This window comes from Zea mays, chromosome 2 (assembly GCF_902167145.1).
Source record: "Zea mays cultivar B73 chromosome 2, Zm-B73-REFERENCE-NAM-5.0, whole genome shotgun sequence".
NCBI classification, from domain to species: domain Eukaryota; kingdom Viridiplantae; phylum Streptophyta; class Magnoliopsida; order Poales; family Poaceae; genus Zea; species Zea mays.
The window spans coordinates 177,785,875-177,808,759 of NC_050097.1; the positions used below are offsets into that span (position 1 = coordinate 177,785,875).

General features: G+C 52.0%; 3 protein-coding genes across 16 annotated transcripts; 2 read left to right on the top strand and 1 right to left on the bottom strand.

The window, feature by feature from the left end:
• Positions 1 to 14,072: 14,072 nt before the first annotated feature.
• On the top strand, positions 14,073 to 15,173 carry LOC103649110 (dnaJ protein homolog). The gene is made up of 3 exons (XM_020549064.1): positions 14,073 to 14,222; positions 14,699 to 14,768; positions 14,848 to 15,173. Exons 1-3 carry the CDS (start codon positions 14,073 to 14,075, stop codon positions 15,171 to 15,173), a joined length of 546 nt encoding a protein of 181 aa, XP_020404653.1.
• A 1,090-nt stretch (positions 15,174 to 16,263) lies between these two features.
• Positions 16,264 to 19,258, top strand: LOC103647347 (hsp70 nucleotide exchange factor FES1). Of its 14 annotated transcripts, none has more exons than XM_020548480.1 (9): positions 16,292 to 16,730; positions 16,867 to 16,958; positions 17,158 to 17,302; positions 17,683 to 17,792; positions 17,949 to 18,107; positions 18,185 to 18,229; positions 18,324 to 18,370; positions 18,476 to 18,682; positions 18,761 to 19,258. In XM_020548480.1, exons 1-7 carry the CDS (start codon positions 16,379 to 16,381, stop codon positions 18,324 to 18,326), a joined length of 906 nt encoding a protein of 301 aa, XP_020404069.1. In that variant the 5' UTR covers positions 16,292 to 16,378; the 3' UTR covers positions 18,327 to 18,370; positions 18,476 to 18,682; positions 18,761 to 19,258. The 14 variants fall into 14 exon arrangements, 13 of the variants coding, with proteins under 13 accessions (XP_035821293.1, XP_035821294.1, XP_035821292.1 ...); XM_020548481.1 differs by having other exon boundaries at positions 17,703 to 17,792; positions 17,949 to 18,020; positions 18,108 to 18,229; XM_035965400.1 differs by having other exon boundaries at positions 16,264 to 16,689; positions 17,703 to 17,792; positions 17,949 to 18,020; positions 18,108 to 18,370.
• Positions 19,259 to 19,911: 653 nt separating this feature from the next.
• Positions 19,912 to 20,632, bottom strand: LOC103647348 (uncharacterized). Its single transcript, XM_008671889.4, has one exon. It carries the CDS (start codon positions 20,616 to 20,618, stop codon positions 20,076 to 20,078), a length of 543 nt encoding a protein of 180 aa, XP_008670111.1. The 5' UTR covers positions 20,619 to 20,632; the 3' UTR covers positions 19,912 to 20,075.
• Positions 20,633 to 22,885: the final 2,253 nt, after the last annotated feature.

Below are 22,885 nucleotides of genomic sequence, written 5' to 3' on the forward strand. Positions count from 1 at the left end.
GGCCGACCACCCCGACCATGTGCCGAGCCCGGGGAAATACCCACTCGTCGTCGACCCCGTTGTCGGCAATGTCAGGCTCACCAAGGTCCTGATGGATGGGGGCAGCTGCCTCAACATCGTCTACGCCGAGACCCTCAAGCTCCTGCGCGTCGATCTGTCCTCCGTCCGAGCAGGCGCTGCGCCCTTCCACGGGATCATCCCTGGGAAGCGCGTCCAGCCCCTCGGGCGACTCGACCTCCCCGTCTGCTTCGGGACGCCCTCCAACTTCCGAAGGGAGACCCTGACGTTTGAGGTGGTCGGGTTCCGAGGAACCTACCACGCCGTACTAGGGAGGCCATGCTACGCGAAGTTCATGGCCGTCCCCAACTACACCTACCTAAAGCTCAAGATGCCGGGCCCCAACGGGGTCATCACCGTCGGCCCCACGTACAAACACGCGTTCGAATGCGACGTGGAGTGCGTGGAGTACGCCGAGGCCCTCGCCGAGTCCGAGGCCCTCATCGCCGACTTGGAGAACCTCTCCAAGGAGGTGCCAGACGTGAAGCGCCATGCCGGTGACTTCGGGCCAGCGAAAACGGTTAAGGCCGTCCCTCTCGACCCCGGCGGCGACACCTCCAAGCAGGTCCGGATCGGTTCTGGGCCCGACCCCAAATAGGAAGCAGTGCTCGTCGACTTTCTCCGCGCGAACGCCGACGTCTTTGCGCGGAGTCCCTCGGACATGCCCGGCATACCGAGGGATGTCGCCAAACACTCGCTGGATATCCGGGCCGGGGCCCGATCCGTCGGGCAGCCTCTGCGCCTCGGTCATCAAGGAAGGGTCGGCCTCGCCTTGGCAGAGCCCGACCCTCCCTCGGGGGCTAAAAAGGGGGAACCCCTCTGCGTCAAGATCTTTTCAAATCGAAAAAGGGGCCTTTTGCGTTCTCCCAGCTACGTTCTCCCGGCTATGTCAGAAGCAGGGTCTCGAGGAGCGAACGCGGGTACATGAAAATGGCAAGGCCGACTGAGCCGAGGAACTCCCGTGCCTCCGGGTTAGGGATACCTCACTCATCACCTGCCACGAAGAATGGCCCAACTCGAGAAGCCACCCTATTATTGACGAGCCAGGACGAACATGCAGATGGAAAGAAAGGAGAGTACGACTCCATGCAAGAAAGACAAAGTGTTCAGGCCTCAGCGGCCGCAGTGAGACGCACATTTAACAAGAAACTGTTCAAACGAGAATTAGGCGCCGCCTTGGGAAGGAGCCGCGCCCTCAGCTCCATCCCCGCCGTCGGTGGGGTCCATCTCGGCCTCCGGTGACGTCGTAGGGGGAAGGACCTCCGCCTCAAAGGTGGTCGCCAGCACCGCGCTCGGACCCGCGGCGACCGCGTCAAGCCGCTGGACCTCCGCTAGAGCAGCATCGTCTTCGTCGGGAAGACAGTACCCCTCACTAACCCGCTCCAGGTCCACAACATAGTGGGAAGCGAGCACGGCGAAGGCCCGCCTGACGCCGTGGTGTAGCGCTTCGCGGACTCTGCCGCGGGCGTGACCACCCAAGGCTCGAAGGCGGCTCTGAGGGGAGCTTCCTGAAGGGACATCGCCAGAGCCGAGGACACGATAAAAGTCCGAGACGGCCTCGGACATGGCCGCGAGGTCCGCCTCCCTCTGCTCGGCGGCTCCGGCAAGCGCCTCAGCAAGCGCCTTGGCGGACTCGTCAAGGGCGGACTCAAGCTCTGCAAGCAACCAACAGAAATACCTCAAGCACAAGCAAGGGAAACGGACAAGAAAAAGAACCAGGGAGGACCAAGACGTACCTCCGGCTCGGGCACGGTGCTCCGAGGCCGCGACCTGGGCCGCGACTAAGTCAGCCGCAAGGGTCTCGGCTCGGCTTTCGGCCTCGGCAGCCCGGCCCTGAAATCGGTCCCGTTCCTCGACGACCTGGACGAGCTCCGATCGCTGCCGTTGCGCCTCCGCACGCGCTGCTGCCGCCTCGGCTCTCAGGTCGGCGCAGAGCAGCTGGAGATCCGCCACCTTGGCATCCTGCTGAGAAAGGCGCGTGGTAGCCCCGGCGAGCGAAGACCTCAGGGATCGCAGCGAGCCCCAGACGTCAACCTCGCGGCGGATGAACGACGACTTGGCGGCGCTCCGGTCCGTCAGATCCTGAGAAAAGGAAACAGGGCGTCACAACGAGTATCTCGCTCACAGAAGGAAAAAAGGTATGCCCGAAACCGCTACCTGGAGGATTTTGGGGACGTCTCTGCAGAAAACCTCCAGCGACGACCGGAGCGACCCCACCGTTGCCTCTGCGCACTCGCGGAGCTCACCCCAGGACTGGTCCTCCTGCTCATCATCGAGAACGAAGACGGGGTCCGAGGCCTCGCGGGTCCGGAATCGGAGCAACGGGCGCCGGGCCTCGGGGCTCCGCCGCACAGCGATAAGGCTATCACCCGGCTGGACGGATTGCGCGACCGCGCCCACCTCTTCTGAGGTCTTGGGCGCCGACGCATCAGCCATCCCGGCGCTGGCAGCAACTGGACGCCCTTCGACAGGGACGGCGGCAACCTCGGCGGTGGCAGGCGCCGGCATGACCGGCACGACAGGCGAACTCAGGGCCACGTGGGCGTCAGCCGCCTCCTCAACCACGATCGCCGCCTCGGCTGAAGAGCCGGCCTCGGGAGCCCGCTCCTCCGAGATTGGCGACGCCCGAGCCCCCGATGGAGGAGTACCCCGCGAGAGGGTCGGCTGAATGGCGCCGGCCACACAGCTCGGCGCCGTCTTGAGGGCCTTCCGGTGTGTCAGGTCGGTCTGGCCATGACTTCGCTTGCTGGATAAAAAAAGGAGGATCACAACCGAGACATGCGAATGGGAAGCCAAGACGAAGACGTTCCGAGGTACTCACCCACTCCGGGCCATGATCCACCGTGCCTGGGGGAGCCTTCTTGGATCCCGGCTCCCGAAACAGCCGCCGAGGTCCGCTTCGCCGGCGCTTTCGGCTCCACCCTTGCTTGGGGCGCCTGGGAGGCAAATTCCCCGGGCACGGCCGCGACGACCTGAGGGTCACCCCCATGCGCCACCGACACGAGCGGCGACCCCTGGGGAACAGACGCCTTGGCCTGGGCCTCCGGAACTGCCTCAGCTCCTCCGGCTGAGGGGTCAGGTAACCTCTCGGTTCGCCCCCGTGCCTCGGGTCGGGAGCCCGACGCCCCAACTTCGGGGGCTGACGGAGTCGGCCCGCTCGGGGGCTGGCTCGACGGCTCCTGGCCACACCCCAGGCTGGGGCTGAGGCCGAGACGGGCGGCCATGTCATCATCATCATCATCATCATCATCGTCGTCGTCGTCGGGCGTCTCCGGCGACGGCTCCCTCGGGAGTCCGTCCCTCTCCTGCTGGCGACGGCGCTTCTCCAAGGCGTCCCGAGCCCGCCTCCGCTCGCGGGCCCGGGCCTTCTCCGTGTCTTTCTTTTTCTTCTTCTCTTCCGCGGCGACCCGCCGCGCTGCACGGTCCACCGCGTCCTCCGGGACCCGTGGTCAGGAGGGTTTGTGCCACCCTACATCCTAAAAAGAGGGGAGAAAGGAACCCGATCATAAGGACCCGGAGCGACCAGATATACGAAGAAGGAAGGAGCGAACACTCACCAAAGTCACGCACCCCTGGTCGGGGCGCATCCGAAGCTGGGAGTATGCGTGGGGGTCCGGCTTCCCCATCGCGGCCGACACCCGCCATTGGAGGGCGTTGAAGGGGAGAGGATCAGGGGACATTCGTGAGCCCTCCCAGTCAGCTTCCGGGGTCATCTCCCAGAGCGGCAGCCGCCGCTCCGCCAAAGGGAGCACCCTCCGACGGTGGATAGCGGCAATCACTCCCGCAGCGGTAAGTCCCCCCTCCCGCAACTCCTTCAGGGCCTGGAGCAGGGGTTCGAGATTCTTCTGCCTCTCGTGCGGGGTCCCGTGGCGCCAGGCGTCGGTGGCAGCCGTAACTACTCGCTGGGAAAACGGTGGGAGCAACTCACCGTCATTCCGGAGATAGAACCACCGGCGCTGCCACCCCTTGTTCGAAGACGCAAGAACGGCAGGAATGTACTGCAACGCCCGCGACTGCCTCAACAAGAGAATGCAGCCGCCGGCCCGCACCGCCGCACGGATCCTCCTCTCCCCCGTCGACAAGGCGAAAGGCTCGGCGAGGAAGAGATGAGTCCACAAGTCCCAGTGAGGAGCGATCCCCAAGTACCCTTCGCATAACGCTACGAAGATAGCGGCCTGCGAGATGGAGTTGGGGGAGAGGTTGTGCAACTCCACCCCGTAGTGGAACAGGATGGCCCGCATAAAGCGGCCCGTCGGCACACCAAATCCCCGCTCATGGAAGGAGATGAAGCTCACGACATACCCCGGCGGTGGGGACGGAGCGGCTCCGCCCACAGGAGGAATCCACTCTGGCCGCTGCTTGTCGGTGAGGGGGCGGAGCAAACCTTCGCCGACCAGCTCCTCCAGATCACTCGCCGTCACCGTGGAGAAGGGCCACGGATCGCGCGGGGGGATTATGGTCACTCGATCCGCCATCACCAAAATGGAGAAGATGGCGGCACGGGGGGCAGGCAGAGCGGTTTCTCTCTTCTCCGACTAAAGTTTCCCGGGTTGCGAAAACCTAAAGGGAAAAGAAGGGAGAAGAGCGAAGAACCGTCACCGGACCCCCTCTCAAGTATATGAAGGCCAGGGCGAAACCGTTTCCAGCGCACCGCCCTGACCGGACGCGGGATTCAAAAAGCGCGAAGCGGTACAGCCGTTCCTCAAACGGCTCGCGCACGCGTAACGGCCACCCCGCCAACCACTCGCCCCGTCGCATTAACTCCGCGGCGGGACAGGCGGCGCCTCTGACGGGAGGAGCGCGCGACGCTTCACCTTCGCCGTAATAACCGCGTCAGAAAAGGTACGCCACATCGTTCGATTTCGTATCCTTTTCTTTTTCCTCTTTCTCTATCTCTTGCAACAGGGACCGGGAAAGGGGGATACCCCGAAAAGGATCCTTCTCCGCGAAGGAACCGGGCTCCGAGCCCCCCCTACTGATCAGGGGTTCGAAGGCTGGCCCTCCGAAGGGTTCAACAGTCGCCTCAGATCGCGTGGGCCCGACACCCACTACTGGTCAGGGGTTCGAAGGCCAGCCCCCCGAAGGGTTCCATGGCCGCCTCAGGCTATTCGGGCTCCGCGCCCATTACTGATCAGGGGTTCGAAGGCTGGCCCCCGAAGGGTTCACAGTCGCCTCAGACGCCGAGCGAGGGATGACCAGGGGTACGTTCGATACATAACCGAGGCTCGGGCTGCGCTCCCGAGGTACCCTAGGACATTTCCGAGACCAGCGGGAACGATCTTGTAACGGAATCCCATCGGAGGGAGGCATCGAGCCCTCGGACCCCGTCGCCAGGGGACCGGGTCCGGCAAATCACCCGCAGGTACTTTTGGGCGTGCCTCTGGGCCCCTAGCCGACCCCCAACGAACGGGGCACGGACGTCCACTCGGATTACCCGCTTGCAGCTCACCGGAGACACCATGTTCGGTGCCCATCGAGGGTAACATGGCGCACTCCCCCCCTCCTCCTTGCGAAAAGGCGACGTAGGGGCGTATGTAAAAAGTCGAGTCTGTCCCTGATCGTCCTCTCGCCCTGTGCAGAGGCTCGGGGGCTGCTCTCGCAAAAACCGGCTCTAGCCAAACCGTTGACAGCGTCAACATACCAGCCCGAGAGCTTGGGCCCCGACCATGCACCCGAGCTACGGCCAGTTCGCATGAGGGAACGACCAGACCAGCCGAAGCGTTACGCGAAGTATTAAGACCTCGAAGGAGTGTAACCACTCCTCCGAGGCCTCGGGGGCTACACCCGGCGGGTGCGCTCGCGCGCACCCACCGGAACAAAATGCAACCGAGAAAGGCTGGTCCCCTTGCAAAAAAGTGCGACGAAAGCCTCCAAGCGAGTGCTAACACTCCCTTCGAGGCTCGGGGGCTACTGTCGGGGACCATAATTAGGGGTACCCTCAAGACGCCTAATTCTCAGCTGGTAACCCCCATCAGCATAAAGCTGCAAAGGCCTGATGGGTACGATTAAGTCAGGGATCAGTCCACACGAGTGACTCGATCACGCTTCACCCGAGCCTAGCCTCGGCCGAGGGCAGCCGACCTCGAGAGACTTCCGTCTCGCCCGAGGCCCCCCTTTTTACGGCGGACACATCACCGGCTCGCCCGAGGCCTTGGCTTCGCTCAGAAGCAACCTTGACTAAATCGCCACACCGACTGACCAAATTGCAGGGGCATTTAACGCAAAGGTGGCCTGAACCTTTATCCTGACACGCGCCCCCCCGGCAGAGCCGAAGTGACCGCCGTCACTCCACCGCTCCTCTGACCAGTCTAACAGAAGGACAGCGCCGCCTGCGCCACTCCGACTGCGATGCCACTCGACAGAGTGAGACTGACGGGCAGTCAGGCCTTGCCAAAGGCGCCACGGCGAACTCCGCTCCGCCCGACCCCAGGGCTCGGACTCGGGCTAAGACCCGGAAGACGGCGAACTCCGCTCCGCCCGACCCCAGGGCTCGGACTCGGGCTAAGACCCGGAAGACGGTGAACTCCGCTCCGCCCGACCCCAGGGCTCGGACTCGGGCTAAGACCCGGAAGACGGCGAACTCCGCTCCGCCCGACCCCAGGGCTCGGACTCGGGCTAAGACCCGGAAGACGGCGAACTCCGCTCCGCCCGACCCCAGGGCTCGGACTCGGGCTAAGACCCGGAAGACGGCGAACTCCGCTCCGCCCGACCCCAGGGCTCGGACTCGGGCTAAGACCCGGAAGACGGCGAACTCCGCTCCGCCCGACCCCAGGGCTCGGACTCGGGCTAAGACCCGGAAGACGGCGAACTCCGCTCCGCCCGACCCCAGGGCTCGGACTCTGGCTAAGACCCGGAAGACGGCGAAACTCCGCCTCGCCCGACCCCAGGGCTCGGACTCTGCCCTGGCCTCGGTCGAACGACTTCCGCCTCGCCCGACCCCATGGCTCGGGCTCGGCCTCGGCAACAGAAGACAGACTCGGCTTCGGAGGAGCCCCCACGTCACCCTGCCTAGGGCACAGACCCGCCACGTCAACAGGAAGCGCCATCATCATCCTACCCCGAATCGACTCGGGTCACGGAGAACAAGACCGGCATCCCATCCGGCCAGCTCCGCCGGATGGGCAATGATGGCGCTCCACCAGCTCTGTGACGACGGCGGCCCCCATCTCTCTTACGGAAGCAGGACGACGTCAGCAGGGACTTGACCGCTCCAACAGCTGTCCCTCCACCAGGCTCCGTCGCACCTCCGACAGCCACGACATCACGCCAGCAAGGTGCCAAGATCTCTCCGGCTGCCACATTGGCATGTACCTAGGGCGCTAGCTCTCTCTCCGCTAGGCACGTAGCACTCTGCTACACCCCCCATTGTACACCTGGATCCTCTCCTTACGACTATAAAAGGGAGGACCAGGGCCTTCTTAGAGAAGGTTGGCCGCGCGGGACCGAGGACGGGACAGGCGCTCTCTTGGGGCCGCTCGCTTCCCTCACCCGCGTGGACGCTTGTAACCCCCCTACTGCAAGCGCACCTGACCTGGGCGCGGGACGAACACGAAGGCCGCGGGACTTCCACCTCTCTCACGCTCGACTCCGGCCACCTCGCCTCTCCCCCCTTCGCGCTCGCCCACGCGCTCGACCCATCTGGGCTGGGGCACGCAGCACACTCACTCGTCGGCTTAGGGACCCCCCTGTCTCGAAACGCCGACAGGTACTCACTATCTTCAAAGCTGGGAGGTTGCTCAACATAGACCTCTTCCTTGATTGGTCCATTGAGGAAGGCACTCTTCACGTCCATTTGATAAAGCTTGAAGCCATGGTAAGTAGCATAGGCCAATAATATACGAATTGACTCAAGCCTAGCTACGGGTGCATAGGTTTCACCGAAATCTAAACCTTTGACTTGGGAGTATCCCTTAGCCACAAGTCGAGCTTTGTTCCTTGTCACCACACCATGCTCGTCTTGCTTGTTGCGGAAGACCCACTTGGTTCCTACAACATTTTGATTAGGACATGGAACCAAATGCCATACCTCGTTCCTGGTGAAGTTGTTTAGCTCCTCTTGCATCGCCACCACCCAATCCGAATCTTGGAGTGCTTCCTCTACCCTGTGTGGCTCAATAGAGGAAACAAAAGAGTAATGCTCACAAAAATGTGCAACACGAGATCTAGTGGTTACCCCCTTATGAATGTCGCCTAGGATGGTGTCGACGGGGTGATCTCGTTGGATTGCTTGGTGGACTCTTGGGTGTGGCGACCTTGGTTCTTCATCCTCCTTGTCTTGATCATTTGCATCTCCCCCTTGATCATTGTCGTCATCTTGAGGTGGCTCATTTGCTTGATCTTCTCCTTCATCAACTTGAGCCTCATCCTCATTTTGAGTTGGTGGAGATGCTTGCGTGGAGGAGGATGGTTGATCTTTTGCATTTGGAGGCTCTTCGGATTCCTTAGGACACACATCCCCAATGGACATGTTCCTTAGCGCGATGCACGAAGCCTATTCAACACCTATCTCATCAAGATCAACTTGCTCTACTTGAGAGCCATTAGTCTCATCAAACACAACGTCACAAGAAACTTCAACTTGTCCAGAGGACTTGTTAAAGACTCTATATGCCCTTGTGTTTGAATCATATCCTAGTAAAAAGCCTTCTACAGTCTTAGGAGCAAATTTAGATTTTCTACCTCTTTTAACAAGAATAAAACATTTGCTACCAAAGACTCTAAAATATGAAATATTGGGCTTTTTACCGGTTAGGAGTTCGTATGATGTCTTCTTGAGGATTCGGTGTAGATATAACCAGTTGATGGCGTAGCAGGCGGTGTTGACCGCCTCGGCCCAAAACCGATCCGAAGTCTTGTACTCATCAAGCATGGTTCTTGCCATGTCCAATAGAGTTCTATTCTTCCTTTCTACTACACCATTTTGTTGTGGCGTGTAGGGAGAGGAGAACTCATGCTTGATGCCCTCCTCCTCAAGGAAACCTTCGATTTGTGAGTTCTTGAATTCCGTCCCGTTGTCGCTTCTAATTTTCTTGATCCTTAAGCCGAACTCATTTTGAGCCCGTCTCAAGAATCCTTTTAATGTCTCTTGGGTATGAGATTTTTCCTGCAAAAAGAATACCCAAGTGAAGCGATAATAATCATCCACAATAACTAGACAGTACTTACTCCCGCCGATGCTTATGTAAGCGATCGGGCCGAATAGATCCATATGTAGGAGCTCCAGTGGCCTGTCGGTCGTCATGATGTTCTTGTGTGGATGGTGAGCACCAACTTGCTTCCCCGCTTGGCATGCGCTACAAATCCTGTCTTTCTCAAAATGAACATTTGTTAATCCTAAAATGTGCTCTCCCTTTAGAAGCTTATGAAGATTCTTCATCCCAACATGGGCTAGTCGGCGGTGCCAGAGCCAACCCATGTTAGTCTTAGCAATTAAGCAAGTGTCGAGTTCAGCTCTATCGAAATCTACCAAGTATAGCTGACCCTCTAACACTCCCTTAAACGCTATTGAATCATCACTTCTTCTAAAGACAGTGACACCTACATTAGTAAAAAGACAGTTGTAGCCCATTTGACATAATTGTGAAACGGAAAGCAAATTGTAATATAAGGAATCTACAAGAAAAATATTGGAAATTGAATGGTCAGGAGATATGGCAATTTTACCCAATCCTTTGACCAGACCTTGATTTCCATCCCCGAATGTGATAGCTCGTTGGGGATCTTGGTTTTTCTCATAGGAGGAGAACATTTTCTTCTCCCCTGTCATGTGGTTTGTGCACCCGCTGTCGATGATCCAACTTGAGCCCCCGGATGCATAAACCTACAAAACATGTTTAGTTCTTGACTTTAGGTACCCAAATGGTTTTGGGTCCTTTGGCATTAGACACAAGAACTTTGGGTACCCAAACACAAGTCTTTGACCCCTTGTGCTTGCCCCCCAACATATTTGGCAACTACTTTGCCGGATTTGTTAGTCAACACATAAGATGCATCAAAAGTCTTAAATGAAATGCTATGTTCATTCACTAGGAGTTTTCTTCTTAGGCAACTTAGCACGGGTTGGTTGCCTAGAACTAGATGTCTCACCCTTATACATAAAAACATGGTTAGGGCCAGAGTGAGACTTCCTAGAATGAATTCTCCTAATCTTGCTCTCAGGATAACCGGCAGGGTACAAAATGTATCCCTCGTTATCTTGAGGCATGGGAGCCTTGCCCTTAACAAAGTTGGACAATTTCTTAGGAGGGGCATTAAGTTTGACATTATCCCCCTTTTGGAAGCCAATGTCATCCTTAATGCCAGGGCGTCTCCCACTATAGAGCATGCTTCTAGCAAATTTAAATTTTTTATTTTCTAAGTCATGCTCATTGATTTTAGCATTAAGTTGAGCTATGTGATCATTTTGTTGTTTAATTAAAGCCATGTGATCATGAATAGCATCAACATTAATGTCTCTACATCTAGTACAAATGGAAGTATGTTCAACAGTAGATGTAGTGGGTTTGCAAGATTTTAATTCTACAACCTTAGCATGCAATATATCATTTTTACTTCTAAGGTCGGAAATTGTAACATTGCAATCATCTAGTTCTTTAGCCTTAGCAAGCAATTTTTCATTTTCATCTCTAAGGCTAGCAAGAGAAATGTTCAATTCTTCAATCTTAGCAAGCAAATCATCATTATCATTTCTAAGATTGGGAATTGAAACATTACAAACATTTGAATCAACTTTAGCTAACAAATTAACATTCTCATTTCTAAGGTTGTCTATAGTCTCATGGCATGTGCTTAGCTCACTAGATAGTTTTTCACATTTTTCTACTTCTAGAGCGTAAGCATTCTTAACCTTAACATGCTTTTTGTTTTCTTTAATAAGGAAGTCCTCTTGGGAGTCCAAGAGATCATCCTTTTCATGGATAGCACTAATTAGTTCATTTAGTTTTTCCTTTTGTTGCATGTTGAGGTTAGCAAAAAGAGTACGCAAATTATCTTCCTCATCACTAGCATTATCATCACTAGAGGACTCATATCTAGTGGAGGATTTAGATTTAACCTTCTTTTTGCCGTCCTTTGCCATGAGACACTTGTGGCGGATGTTGGGGAAGAGAAGTCCCTTGGTGACGGCGATGTTGGCGGCGTCCTCGTCGTCGGAGGAGTCGCTAGAGCTTTCGTCGGAGTCCCACTCGCGGCAAACATGGGCATCGCCGCCCTTCTTCTTGTAGTACCTCTTCTTCTCCTTTCTTCTCCCCTTCTTGTCGTCGCCCCTGTCACTGTCACTAGAAATAGGACATTTTGCTATAAAGTGACCGGGCTTACCACACTTGTAGCAAACCTTCTTGGAGCGGGGCTTGTAATCTTTCCCCCTCCTTTGCTTGAGGATTTGGCGGAAGCTTTTGATGACAAGCGCCATTTCCTCGTTGTCGAGCTTGGAGGCGTCGATGGGTGTTCTACTCGGTGTAGACTCCTCCTTCTTCTCCTCCGTCGCTTTGAATGCGACCGGTTGAGCTTCGGACGTGGAGGGACCGTCAAGCTCGTTGATCTTCCGTGAGCCCTTGATCATGAACTCAAAGCTCACAAAATTCCCAATTACTTCATCGGGAGTCATTAGTGTACATCTTGGATTGCCACGAATTAATTGTACTTGAGTAGGGTTAAGGAAAATAAGAGATCTTAGAATAACCTTAACCACCTCGTGGTCATCCCATTTCTTGCTCCCGAGGTTGCGCACTTGATTCACCAAGGTTTTGAGCCGGTTGTACATGTCTTGTGGCTCCTCCCCTTGGCGAAGATGGAAGCGACCGAGCTCCCCCTCGATCATTTCCCGCTTGGTGATCTTGGTTAGTTCATCACCCTCGTGCGCGGTCTTGAGCACGTCCCAAACTTCCTTGGCGCTCTTTAATCCTTGCACCTTGTTGTACTCCTCCCTACTTAGAGAGGCGAGGAGTATGGTTGTGGCTTGGGAGTTGAAGTGCTCGATTTGGGCCACTTCGTCCTCGTCATAATCCTCATCCCCTACGGATGGTACCTGTGCTCCAAACTCAACAGCATTCCATATACTTTTGTGGAGTGAGGTTAGATGAAATTTCATTAAATCACTCCACCTAGCATAATCTTCACCGTCAAAGGTTGGCGGTTTGCCTAATGGAACGGAAAGTAATGGAGTATATCTAGAAGTACGAGGGTAGTGTAAGGGGATCTTACTAAACTTCTTGCGCTCATGGCGCTTAGAAGTTACAGAGGGCGCGTCGGAGCTGGAGGTAGATGGCGATGAGGTGTCGGTCTCGTAGTAGACCACCTTCCTCATCTTCTTTTTCTTGTCCCCACTCTGATGCGACTTGTGGGAAGAGAGTTTCTTCTCCTTCCCCTTCCCTTTGTTGCGAGACTCTCCCGATGAAGCTTTCCCGTGGCTTGTAGCGGGCTTGTCGCCGGTCTCCATCTCCTTCTTGGCGTGATCTCCCGACATCACTTCGAGCGGTTAGGCTCTAATGAAGCACTAGGCTTTGATACCAATTGAAAGTCGCCTAGAGGAGGGGTGAATAGGGCGAAACAGAAATTTACAAAGTTAATCACAACTACAAGCCGGGTTAGCGTTAGAAATATAATCGAGTCCGCGAGAGAGGATGCAAAACAAATCACAAGTGAATAAACAGTGAGACACGCAGATTTTTTTTACCGAGGTTCGGTTCTCGCAAACCTACTCCCCGTTGAGGAGGCCACAAAGGCCGGGTCTTTTTCAACCCCTTCCCTCTCTCAAACGGTCCCTCGGACCGAGTGAGCTTTCTCTTCTCAAATCAATCGGGAACAAAAACTTCCCCGCAAGGACCACCACACAATTGGTGTCTCTTGCCTTGGTTACAAGTGAGTATTGATCTCAAGAAAGAATGAGAAAGAAGAAAGCAATCCAAGCGCAAGAGCTCAAAAGAACACAACAAATCACTCTCACTTAACACTAACGCTTTTGTGGAATTGGGAGAGGATTTGATCACTTGGGTGTGTCTTGTATTGAATGTCTAGCTCTTGTAAGTGGTTGGAAGTTGGAAAACTTGGATGTCTTGAATGTGGGTTGGTTGGGGTATTTATAGCCCCAACCACCAAACTAGCCGTTTGGTGGAGGCTGTCTGTCGCATGGTGCACCGAACAGTGCACACCGGACAGTGTCCGGTGCGCCAGCCACGTCACCAGGCCGTTGGGTTCCGACCGTTGGAGCTCTGACTGCTGGGCCCGCCTGGATGTCCGGTGGCACACCGGACATGTACTGTAGAGTGTCCGGTGCACCACTTCGCGCGTGCCTGACTTCTGCGCGCTCTGGCGCGCATTTAATGCTTCTGCAGGTGACCGTTGGCGCGAAGTAGTCGTTGCTCCGCTGGCTCACCGGACAGTCCGGTGTACACCGGACATGTCCGATGAATTATAGCGGAGCGGATTCCCGAAGCTGGCGAGTTCGAGAGTCGCTCTCCTCAGGGGCACCGGACACTGTCCAGTGTACACCGGACAGTCCGGTGAATTATAGCGGAGCGCCTCTGGATTTTCCCGAAGGTGAAGAGTTCAGCGTGAAGTCCCCTGGTGCACCGGACAGTCCGGTGCGCCAGACCAGGGCTGCCTTCGGTTATCCCTTGCTCTCTTTGTTGAACCCAATTCTTGGTCTTTTTATTGGCTAAGTGTGAACTTTTGGCACCTGTATAACTTATAGACTAGAGCAAACTAGTTAGTCCAATCATTTGTGTTGGACAATTCAACCACCAAAATCAATTAGGAAAATAGGTGTAAGCCTAATTCCCTTTCAGCCGCCCCTCGCCCCGGCGGCATACCGGTCCATGGGGCGCTTGATGAGGTCCACGAGCTGTAGCTCGAACCGCTGCTTGCCGAGCCAGTCGCGGAGGCCGCGCACCGCGGCGTCCCGACGCTTCGGGGGAACCCTCGTCAGGTTGAAGGAATAGGGAGGGCTTCCACACGCCTGCCCCACTCTCTCTCCTCACAAACTTCCATTATAGCATCAATCGGCTAGGGTTTCGGAGATGTTCGGCCGCGCACCGAAGAAGAGCGACAACACCCGGTACTACGAGATCCTAGGGGTCTCCAAGGACGCGTCACAGGATGACCTCAAGAAGGCCTACCGCAAGGCCGCCATCAAGAACCACCCCGACAAGGGCGGCGACCCGGAGAAGGTGAGCGCATGAGCTGGTCATTTCGTCTGGCTCCGACCTGTCCGCGGCGGGGATTAGTAGGCGGGTTGTCGGGTTTGCGGCGATGTTGAGACGGTTTGGCTGTGTCGATTTCATAAGGTGCTGGTGCTTGTGGGTTTGGAGCGGTGGTTTGGATCTGAGGCGGCGTGGATTTAGATGGGTTTAATGGGTTGGGGTAGTGGAGGGAATTTGTATGGGAAAGGAGATGTTGCATGGAAACTGTTATGAATATTGGTTGCATGGAAATTGTCGCTCTATGTGGCATGGTTAGTCGGATAATTAGTAATTAATTATTAGAAAGCTCGTTGATCATGCCAAAATCCTTGATTCTGGCTATACTATCGTGTCTATATATAGTTATATTTTATTGATATCGTCTTAGTCTTGTTAGACCTGACTGTTGTTGTATAATAGATGGTTGGTTTGATGCTATAATGGTCAAGCTGTGTGGCTTCCAGTTTGTTTTGACTCACTTGGATAACAGGCAGCTGCTGATCAAATCGAACCCTAGCAAAGTTGTGAAGCCTGGTTGGTGATTCTGACGTATGATTATGATTCTGCCTTCGTGATTTGGCCAATGCTCATTGATTATTTTAAATTTGTGCAGATTCTTTCAAGGCAATCAACGATGAAGGCATGCCCATGTATCAGAGGCCCTTCATGAAGGGCAAGCTGTACATCCACTTCTCGGTGGAGTTCCCGGACTCGTTGAGCCCGAAGCAGTGCAAGGCCCTGGAGGCTGTTCTCCCGCCCAAGCCAGTATCACAGCACACTGACATGGAGCTGGACGAGTGCGAGGAGACGATGCCCTACGACGTGAACATCGAAGAGGAGATGCGGAGGCGGCAGCAGCAGCACCAGCACCAGGAGGCCTACGACGAGGATGATGATGTGCCAGGCGGTGGGCAGAGGGTGCAGTGCGCCCAACAGTAGGCAGTTTGCGGCAAATTTGTTGTTTCGCTTTGAGCGACTATTGAGTTTACCCGCTTGTATTGGTCTGATGATACTTCGATTACAAGAGTGCAGTATTACTAAGGATTAGTTCCTATATAATGGCACATTGACACTAACATTGTTATGCATTTTAATGCACCCGTAGCAACGCACGGGCATAGACCTAGTCTATATTTTTAAGATGTTATATATCTAAGGACATCGATTACCATGTAATCAGACTCTGCATGCATGCTTTAACGTACCCAACGGTGGATTGATAATTTCTAATAACTGTGTATTAGAAATTACTAATCCAGCGTTGAATGGACGTAAAACACATGCTTGCCCGTAGAGTCTAGTCTGTGATATATCTAAGGGGTTGTTTGGTTTGGTGCCTAAGACGCCACAATGTGCCAAACTTTTCTGCCTAACCTTAGTTCTTCAATTCGAGCGCCTAAGGTTAGGCAGATTGTGGCGTCTTAGGTAGGAAACCAAACATGCCCTAAGTGCATATATTGTTGTGGTGTGGCTGAAGTAAAGTTTATTCCCGTAGAGACGGTAATATATGGTGAATTTGGGTTAACTAAAACACATGGTCAGAGATATAGCTTAACGGTCTCACGGTTATAAACTTTTTTAAAACCCTTTTTAATTTTGTTTTAATCAACTCGTGATCCTTCCACCTCCCCGACCCACAAGCCCTCGTAATTAAAAAAAAACATCATGTTTTGCTAGATCAAGCCACGGTTCTATCCGAAATAAAAGTCTAAAAATAAATGCAATGCTAGAGTTTAAACCGTCATCCTCCCACTTCTCATATGCAGATTCTAACCACTATAATCTACAACCATTTATGTTTAATAATGAATTAAATATTGTAAATATTCTAAATAGAAACCGTACGTAAAACCATTCATTTAAAAATTTCAATTAGAGTTGATTTGGTGACCCGGGATCCCGAGAGGATTGGAGGGGATTGAGAAAGAAATTAGTTTTTTTTGTCTTTTAATCCCCTTCAATCCTCCCGGAACCTCCTTGTCACAAAATCAACCCTTAAGGTTACCGAAACCTATATAAATGCAAAAGCCACACGAAAAAATTATAGACGGCTCGAACCTGATCCTTTCCTCTTCCTCAGCTCCTCACACGACGTGGCGTGGCGTTGCCTCCCCTTCGCTTCACTCCGATCCCCTATCGCGGCCATGACGGGAGCCAAGCAATCTCGCCGATGCAACCTCCTGACGTTTTTCTCCACCATATTGGCCACCGTTCTGCTTTTGATCTTCCAGCGATTCTCGCCGACGGCAGCTGCAGTGCCGCAGTGGAGAAGGGGAGGAACTCAGGAACATATCGACGTTGCGCGGGGAGCCGAGGCAGTGGGCCACGGGCAAGGACGATGCGAAGATTCTCTCCGAGGCGGAAGCTCGCGCTGGCGGCGGAGGAGAGGGTTTGCTGACGGCGGACGAGGGACGCGAGTTCGCCTCGCTCTACAGCATGCTGCAGTGGGCAATTGGTATAGGCTTGGGACTTTGCGGGTCCTTCCTCATTTGTTGGGTGAATTTGCCGACTTGAACCCGAAATGTTTACAATTGGTTCAATTTATATATCGAAAAATTGCGCCAACAATGCTTATATTAGCCTACATTGTCATTGAAGTGGGGGCAAATTGACTCCAAAACTGCTGATGCAGGGAACTCTGATCCGGATAAGTTGAGAGAAAAGGCTGCAGAATTGGTGAAACTATCGGCAGAGGAATTACTCAAGAGACAGATGGAGATTAAGGTGAAGAGATTCCTGCAGAGCTCATGGAAATTTTCATCCAATTTTAGAGCTCGCTTTAAGTTGAATTTCCTTAACAAGAACTCCTATTTCTGATGGTCATAAAAGTTGATATATTCAGAGCTCAGACCAACGTTTGGATGATGTAAAATGCAAAACTTTACGTGATTGCCTTACCTTCGTCCAAATAATTTTCCTGCAGGAGTTGATGGAGAAGTTCAAGGCGCCATCAGATGCTGAGTTGATAAAGATTGCTATTGCTGACTTAAATAATTCCTCTCTGGAGGACCGCCAACGTGCACTGCAAGAGCTCTTAATTCTCGTTGAGCCCATCGACAATGCTAATGGTAAATTATGTATTTGTTTGTCAATATAAACATATGCCTGAAACCTCATTTTCAGCAAATCAATGTATTCATGAATGTGTAACTGGATAATAGATGCCCCCTTTTGACCCTTGTCCATAAGAGAGAGTATGTCAGCTTAATTATTTACCTGTTGTAATGGGTGCATATTAAGATGACCCATGTACATGTTGCATAGTTGTTTGTTGTGAAAGTTAACACTGTGTTTTCAAGTCTCCATTCTCTGTCTCATAAAGATCAGCAGTTCATTTATAGTCATGTTTGCCAGTTTGTGCAATCCAAGAATTATACTTTTTCCTATACTTGATTCTTATGGTGACATGATTTTCTCAATTTATTTTCATACCTTGACAAACTTGGAGGGCTTCTTCCGTTAATTCAGGAACTTGGCAATGCAGACGAAGGAATAAGAACTACTTCAGCATGGGTGCTGGGCAAAGCCAGTCAGGACAATGTTCTTGTTCAAAACCAGGTACTATCAGCTTAACAGGTCTCCAACTATTTTCTATGGTGATTCCTCTGTGTTCTACTTCTATCCTTACAGCTTAGTCAAGAAACAGTTGTCCATTCTTTCAATGCATCATTCAATGGGGTATCAGTATTTACACAACTCTTTGTACTTGGCTAGATCAATGGATATGGAGCTTTGGACAGATTAGTGAAGATGGGTTATTCCAGTTCTGGACCAGAAGCTGCAAAGGCATTGTACACTATATCCTCTTTGATTAGGGACAACGAACATGGTCAGGAGTTGTTCCTTTCAGAAAATGGTTATGCAATGTTGCAGGTAGAAAAAGGAAATCATATATTGAACATCAAGGCAAAAGCGAGGTTGAAATGTACCAACGCGTTGTTTGTTTGCAGCACATATTGTCAACCACAAACACTAGTGTTCGGCTTCAGAAAAAGGTTGTGTCTTTACTGGCATATATAGCTGACTTTCAGCTAAATACAGGGAAGTCACAAGCTCAATCCTTACTCAACCACTTTTTCATATAATCAGTAGTTGAGATGATATCAGCAGTGCCTGACCTTGACCTCCAGGAGAAGGTACACTCCAAAATATCATCTATGTGAATACTATTTTTTTTTACCTTTGCCATGAGGTGTGAAATGCTAGTCTTCTTAATGAAACTTGTTTTGGTCATCATGCAGGCTTTGTTAGCTGTTAGGAATCTGCTGCACCTTACGTCAGCTGATGCTACAGATCTTCAGAAGTTTTCAGGCCTGGATGATTCCCTGAATGCACTGAAGGTGCAATTGGATGAGTTGACATCTCATGAGGAACAAAGAGAGTATGCTCCGGAAATTGAAATTCTCCGGAGAGAAGTCCACACTGTCTTCCAGCGGAAAACTGACCAGGTATTGATTCATACCTTCAATGGTGCTGGAGTAGCAGATTCTCTTGTTTAACGTGCATTTTTCTGTCTATGGATATAGGCAAGGGTGGTGACAAATGAAGGCAAATATAATGGTTAGAAACATTTGCTGTCCATATAAGCGTTTGTTCGGTTCTTCCCCAAACCAAGAGGGTTGGGGGATTTAATAGTCCCCCCTCAATTCTCTCCAACCCCTTGGTTTCGGGAGGAAACTAACAAGCTCTAAAGGTGATCACATAACAATTCCTCAACTGAATGACAAGTTGTCAATAGAACGAGTTGCATGGGATCATAGATACTTCACAGAGATAGGATGTCACAAAATGGTGATTGTCTATCAAGTTACAGAACGAAGAAGTGCAGTGGAACAGAGTTCTCATTCTCACTGATTTCTGCTTCGTGTGAAACTGTTTCATAGTACACTTGTAGCCCATTGAATGTCGATGTTGTTCATACGCAAGGACTCAAAGTTGTTACTGGGCCTGAACTAAGGCTACAATCGCAATAGCCCTGATTCAGTTGCTTCCTGTTCAAATGAAATGTTGCTCGAGTTCTTTCATACGTAGGCATTTTGCGCAACTTCCACTGGAAGTAAACTTAATGTGCTTTAGAAAACCATAAAGTTTGTGAATATATATACAGAGGAAGTAGCAAAACCAACTACTACGCGCAGCAGCACCTTCGTTCCTGGACCATTTGATAAGTAGCAGGGATCCTTCTGCCTGCTTTTCCTTTACCTTTTATTTTCAGTTTATTTAAATAAAGCACTCAATTTTATGTTAAAGAAAATGAAGTCTTGGTCTCTTGGCTCAAAATGGTTTGGTTTGAACAGAAAGCTCAACCAGATTTAAGTTAATTAAGAGTTCTGGGAATCTCTGAGCTTAGAGTTCACGTATAGAGATCACAGCTCTAAATTTCGGCTATAGCAAGTTAGCAACCGCTATTGTTGCTGTTAAATTCCAGCTATCTCTGGTTATTGCTGTTGAAGAGGAATTAGCTAGTTTTTAGTGTACAGTTTAGCTATTAGTTGTCGCTATAGTTGGTTATTTACATCTTGATGAGATAAATCGTTAAATGTTTTTTGGTGGTGATTTAAAACACTAACATAGTTAGATCGTTAAATGCCTTAGCTGGTGACCTTAAACACCGATATAGGTTCAAGTTGAAGGCGGTTGATTTGGTGAGTGCAAAATTTAACCCAGTTTCATGCGCTAGAAGCAGAATTATGTCGTCCGTCCGATAATTTCGTGAGTCATGACTCATATTTGTCTTTGTAATTTGTATCGTTTTGGAAGCCCTTTGGAAAAAAAGATCTACAAAATTTGGCTCCTCAAATGGTTGGCACCCCTCATAAAAGCGAGCACTAAATCTGTAAATCAGACGGCGAAGTATTCGAAGGCGCTCCCGAGCCGGCGACCGGCGTAGGGGTAGCGGTGGTCGGGGTACGTGCACTCGGTGCTGAACAGCATCCAGTGTCGCCGACAGCGCTTGATGGGCAGGTCGCCGAGCACGCGCACGCCGCGGGCGGGCGTCTTGAGGAGCACGACGTCGTTCTCGAAGACGACGCGGCACAGGCCTTCGCCGGCGGGGTCCTGGCACCGCCCAGCCTCGGGCCACCGTGAGTCCAGCACCGTGATCCCGGCCACGTAGTTGCCCGCGTACGCCCAGTTGCAGCGAACCCAGCCGTGCTGGCCGCGCTCCACCAGCAGCTCGGCGACGCGGCGCCCGGCCCTGCCGTGGGGCACGCGGCCGCGCGGCACCACGCTGAGCTCCGTCAGGAACCCGCCCATCGCGTGGCACGCCAGCTTCATGCCCAGCGCCGGGAGGCGGTTCTCCACGGACGCGTAGTACGTCTCGTGGGCGCCGACCACCGCGGCGATGGCTGCTAGGGCCACTGCCACGCCGGCGAGGCGTGCCATTCTTGGCGGGGGTGCCGGCTAAGATTGTTGGGGTGCATGTCTTCGCTTGCGGCCGCACCAAACCATATTATACACTACCTCACTTTGCTATTTGTGGCGAGACAGACAACTGTATCGGCGTATCAATCAATAAAAAACGTGAGGAAATTTTGAAGTAAATATAAGAGTGCCTAAAAAACTCTAAAACAACGGTATCATCCTCAATTTTTAGCAAAAAAACAACCTTTCAATAATTTTGTATTTGAACACCCGAACAATAGATCTGTGGTAGATCTCTCTTCATGCCTCACAAATAAATAGGTGTGTTAGAGCATCTCCAGTAACTCTCAAAAATATTTGCGCTAATACATGAGAATTGAGACCTCCAATACTTCAACAACTTCTAATATTTTCCAAAAACTGAATTTGTTCTTAGAGCCCACCATACCTCGTGTTTGGTCTTGCCCAACTGCCGTCTCACCAGGGCCCACAATACCCTACAACCGACGATGTGACACAACCGTGGTATATTCCAACAACTCCTAAAACTGTCTTCAACGGACGACGCTTCCCTCCCCCTCCCCTATTACTGTAGCCTATATAGGGGCTACAGTACACCCCTATCCCCTTCACCGCTTTCCTCTTCCTCCTCCTCTCCCCTCCTGATTCCTTCTCTCTCCCGCTAAATGGATGGGCACGCTACGGCGCTCGCCTCCCCCTTGGCCGGTAGCTTCCCAGACAAGCGCGCGCGGTCGGAATACTCCGTCGAGCGAGCTCGAGTCGATTCTAGCGCGACCGCAACGCCGCCGGAGAAGGTAGTTGTGGATCCGCCCTCGGCCGCGATTCCTTTCTATTGGTCCGGGCGGCGAGCAGCAGAGGTCGTTGTCCACGCGGATCCGCCGGCTAGCTTCGCGGAGCGGCGACCCGGCCGATCCGTGCGAAGACGCCGCCGCCGGTCGTCTCTGTCCGCCGGTTCGTCGTCTGCGGGGTGGAGGTCAACGGGAGTTCGTCGATTCGCCGACAGATCTACGCTCAGCCGATCTGCGTCATTAGAGCTTCAAGGTCCAAGGTACGTGAGTCGCTGCTCTAAGTTCTAGACCTCGGATTCAATCCGTGTCCCAAAAAAACCTACGTTCGATTGACCCTAGGGTTTGCATGTACTTCACTTGTTTAACTAGATCGATTTATTTGTTCATGGCGAACTTGGACAACTAGGGTTAACTCGGTCCTCCGAATCGCCTATTAAGGTTAACTGATCCGTCGTTATCATGTACACCATGTCCAATGCTTTAAGTTTTGGATCATAGGATACGACATGAAGACTCTTGTCTGATTTTGATATTCGTCATCGTCGTGTGCTCATTTTAGTGTATCCACCAAACTGTAACTGGTGAATTATTTGCAGTCATGTTTTTGTATGTTGTTTGCTCAATGTTGCTGGTACACAAATGAATGTTCATCTTCCTATGCGAACAACTAAGTACCAATTACCGTTTAATTCCCCAACAGAACCCCTTGTTTGTTGCATATCCATTTCTTGTAATTGGACTAAGTACCTCTATGTATGAGTTCTACTCAGTTATCATACAATTTGGAGTACTCTTTCCTTACATGACTAAGCATTGCATGGAACTGACGAAACCTTTACTTATTATGCAGCTTGAAAAATTTTATTTCATTATTTGACGTCCACTTCAACTAACTGAGGCTCTAAATCCTTTTTCACTTTAGTTCTTTGTTTTTATTCAACTGCTTAAGTGTACTGTCCATGTATGTTGTCTGTGCTTCCATGTTTGTTGTGCAAGTTTATTTTTTATAAGCAACTAACATATGGACCAAGGCACGGATACTGTGTTCAAATACTTTACAGTGCATGAACATTTCAACCAACAATTTTTTGGTAACTGCCATGCACTGTTTGGTTTATTACTTTGCCACTTTACTTTATTATATTGCAACCCACAGTTGTTTCCTAACTGACATGAACACTTCAATTTCACCAATTAGTAACAACACTGCCCCTAATTTTTTCATGTATGCACCTTGTCTAGCCAAGGAGCAACTACTTGAGGATTCGAATCAAGATGAGCAGCCATGATGCCAAAGTGCTGCAAAACTTGGTCCTCAATCTTGCTTCCTCAGTGGAAAGTGGTGCTTTCAATATTAGGACCTTTTTAGAAGAGGCTTTCCGTCATTTGGGTGATGAGCATTACCTTCTGAATGCTCTACTTGCTATTCGAAAGGAGGTAGACCTGATGGAGCAGGATGCACTGGAGAGCAAAGCAAGG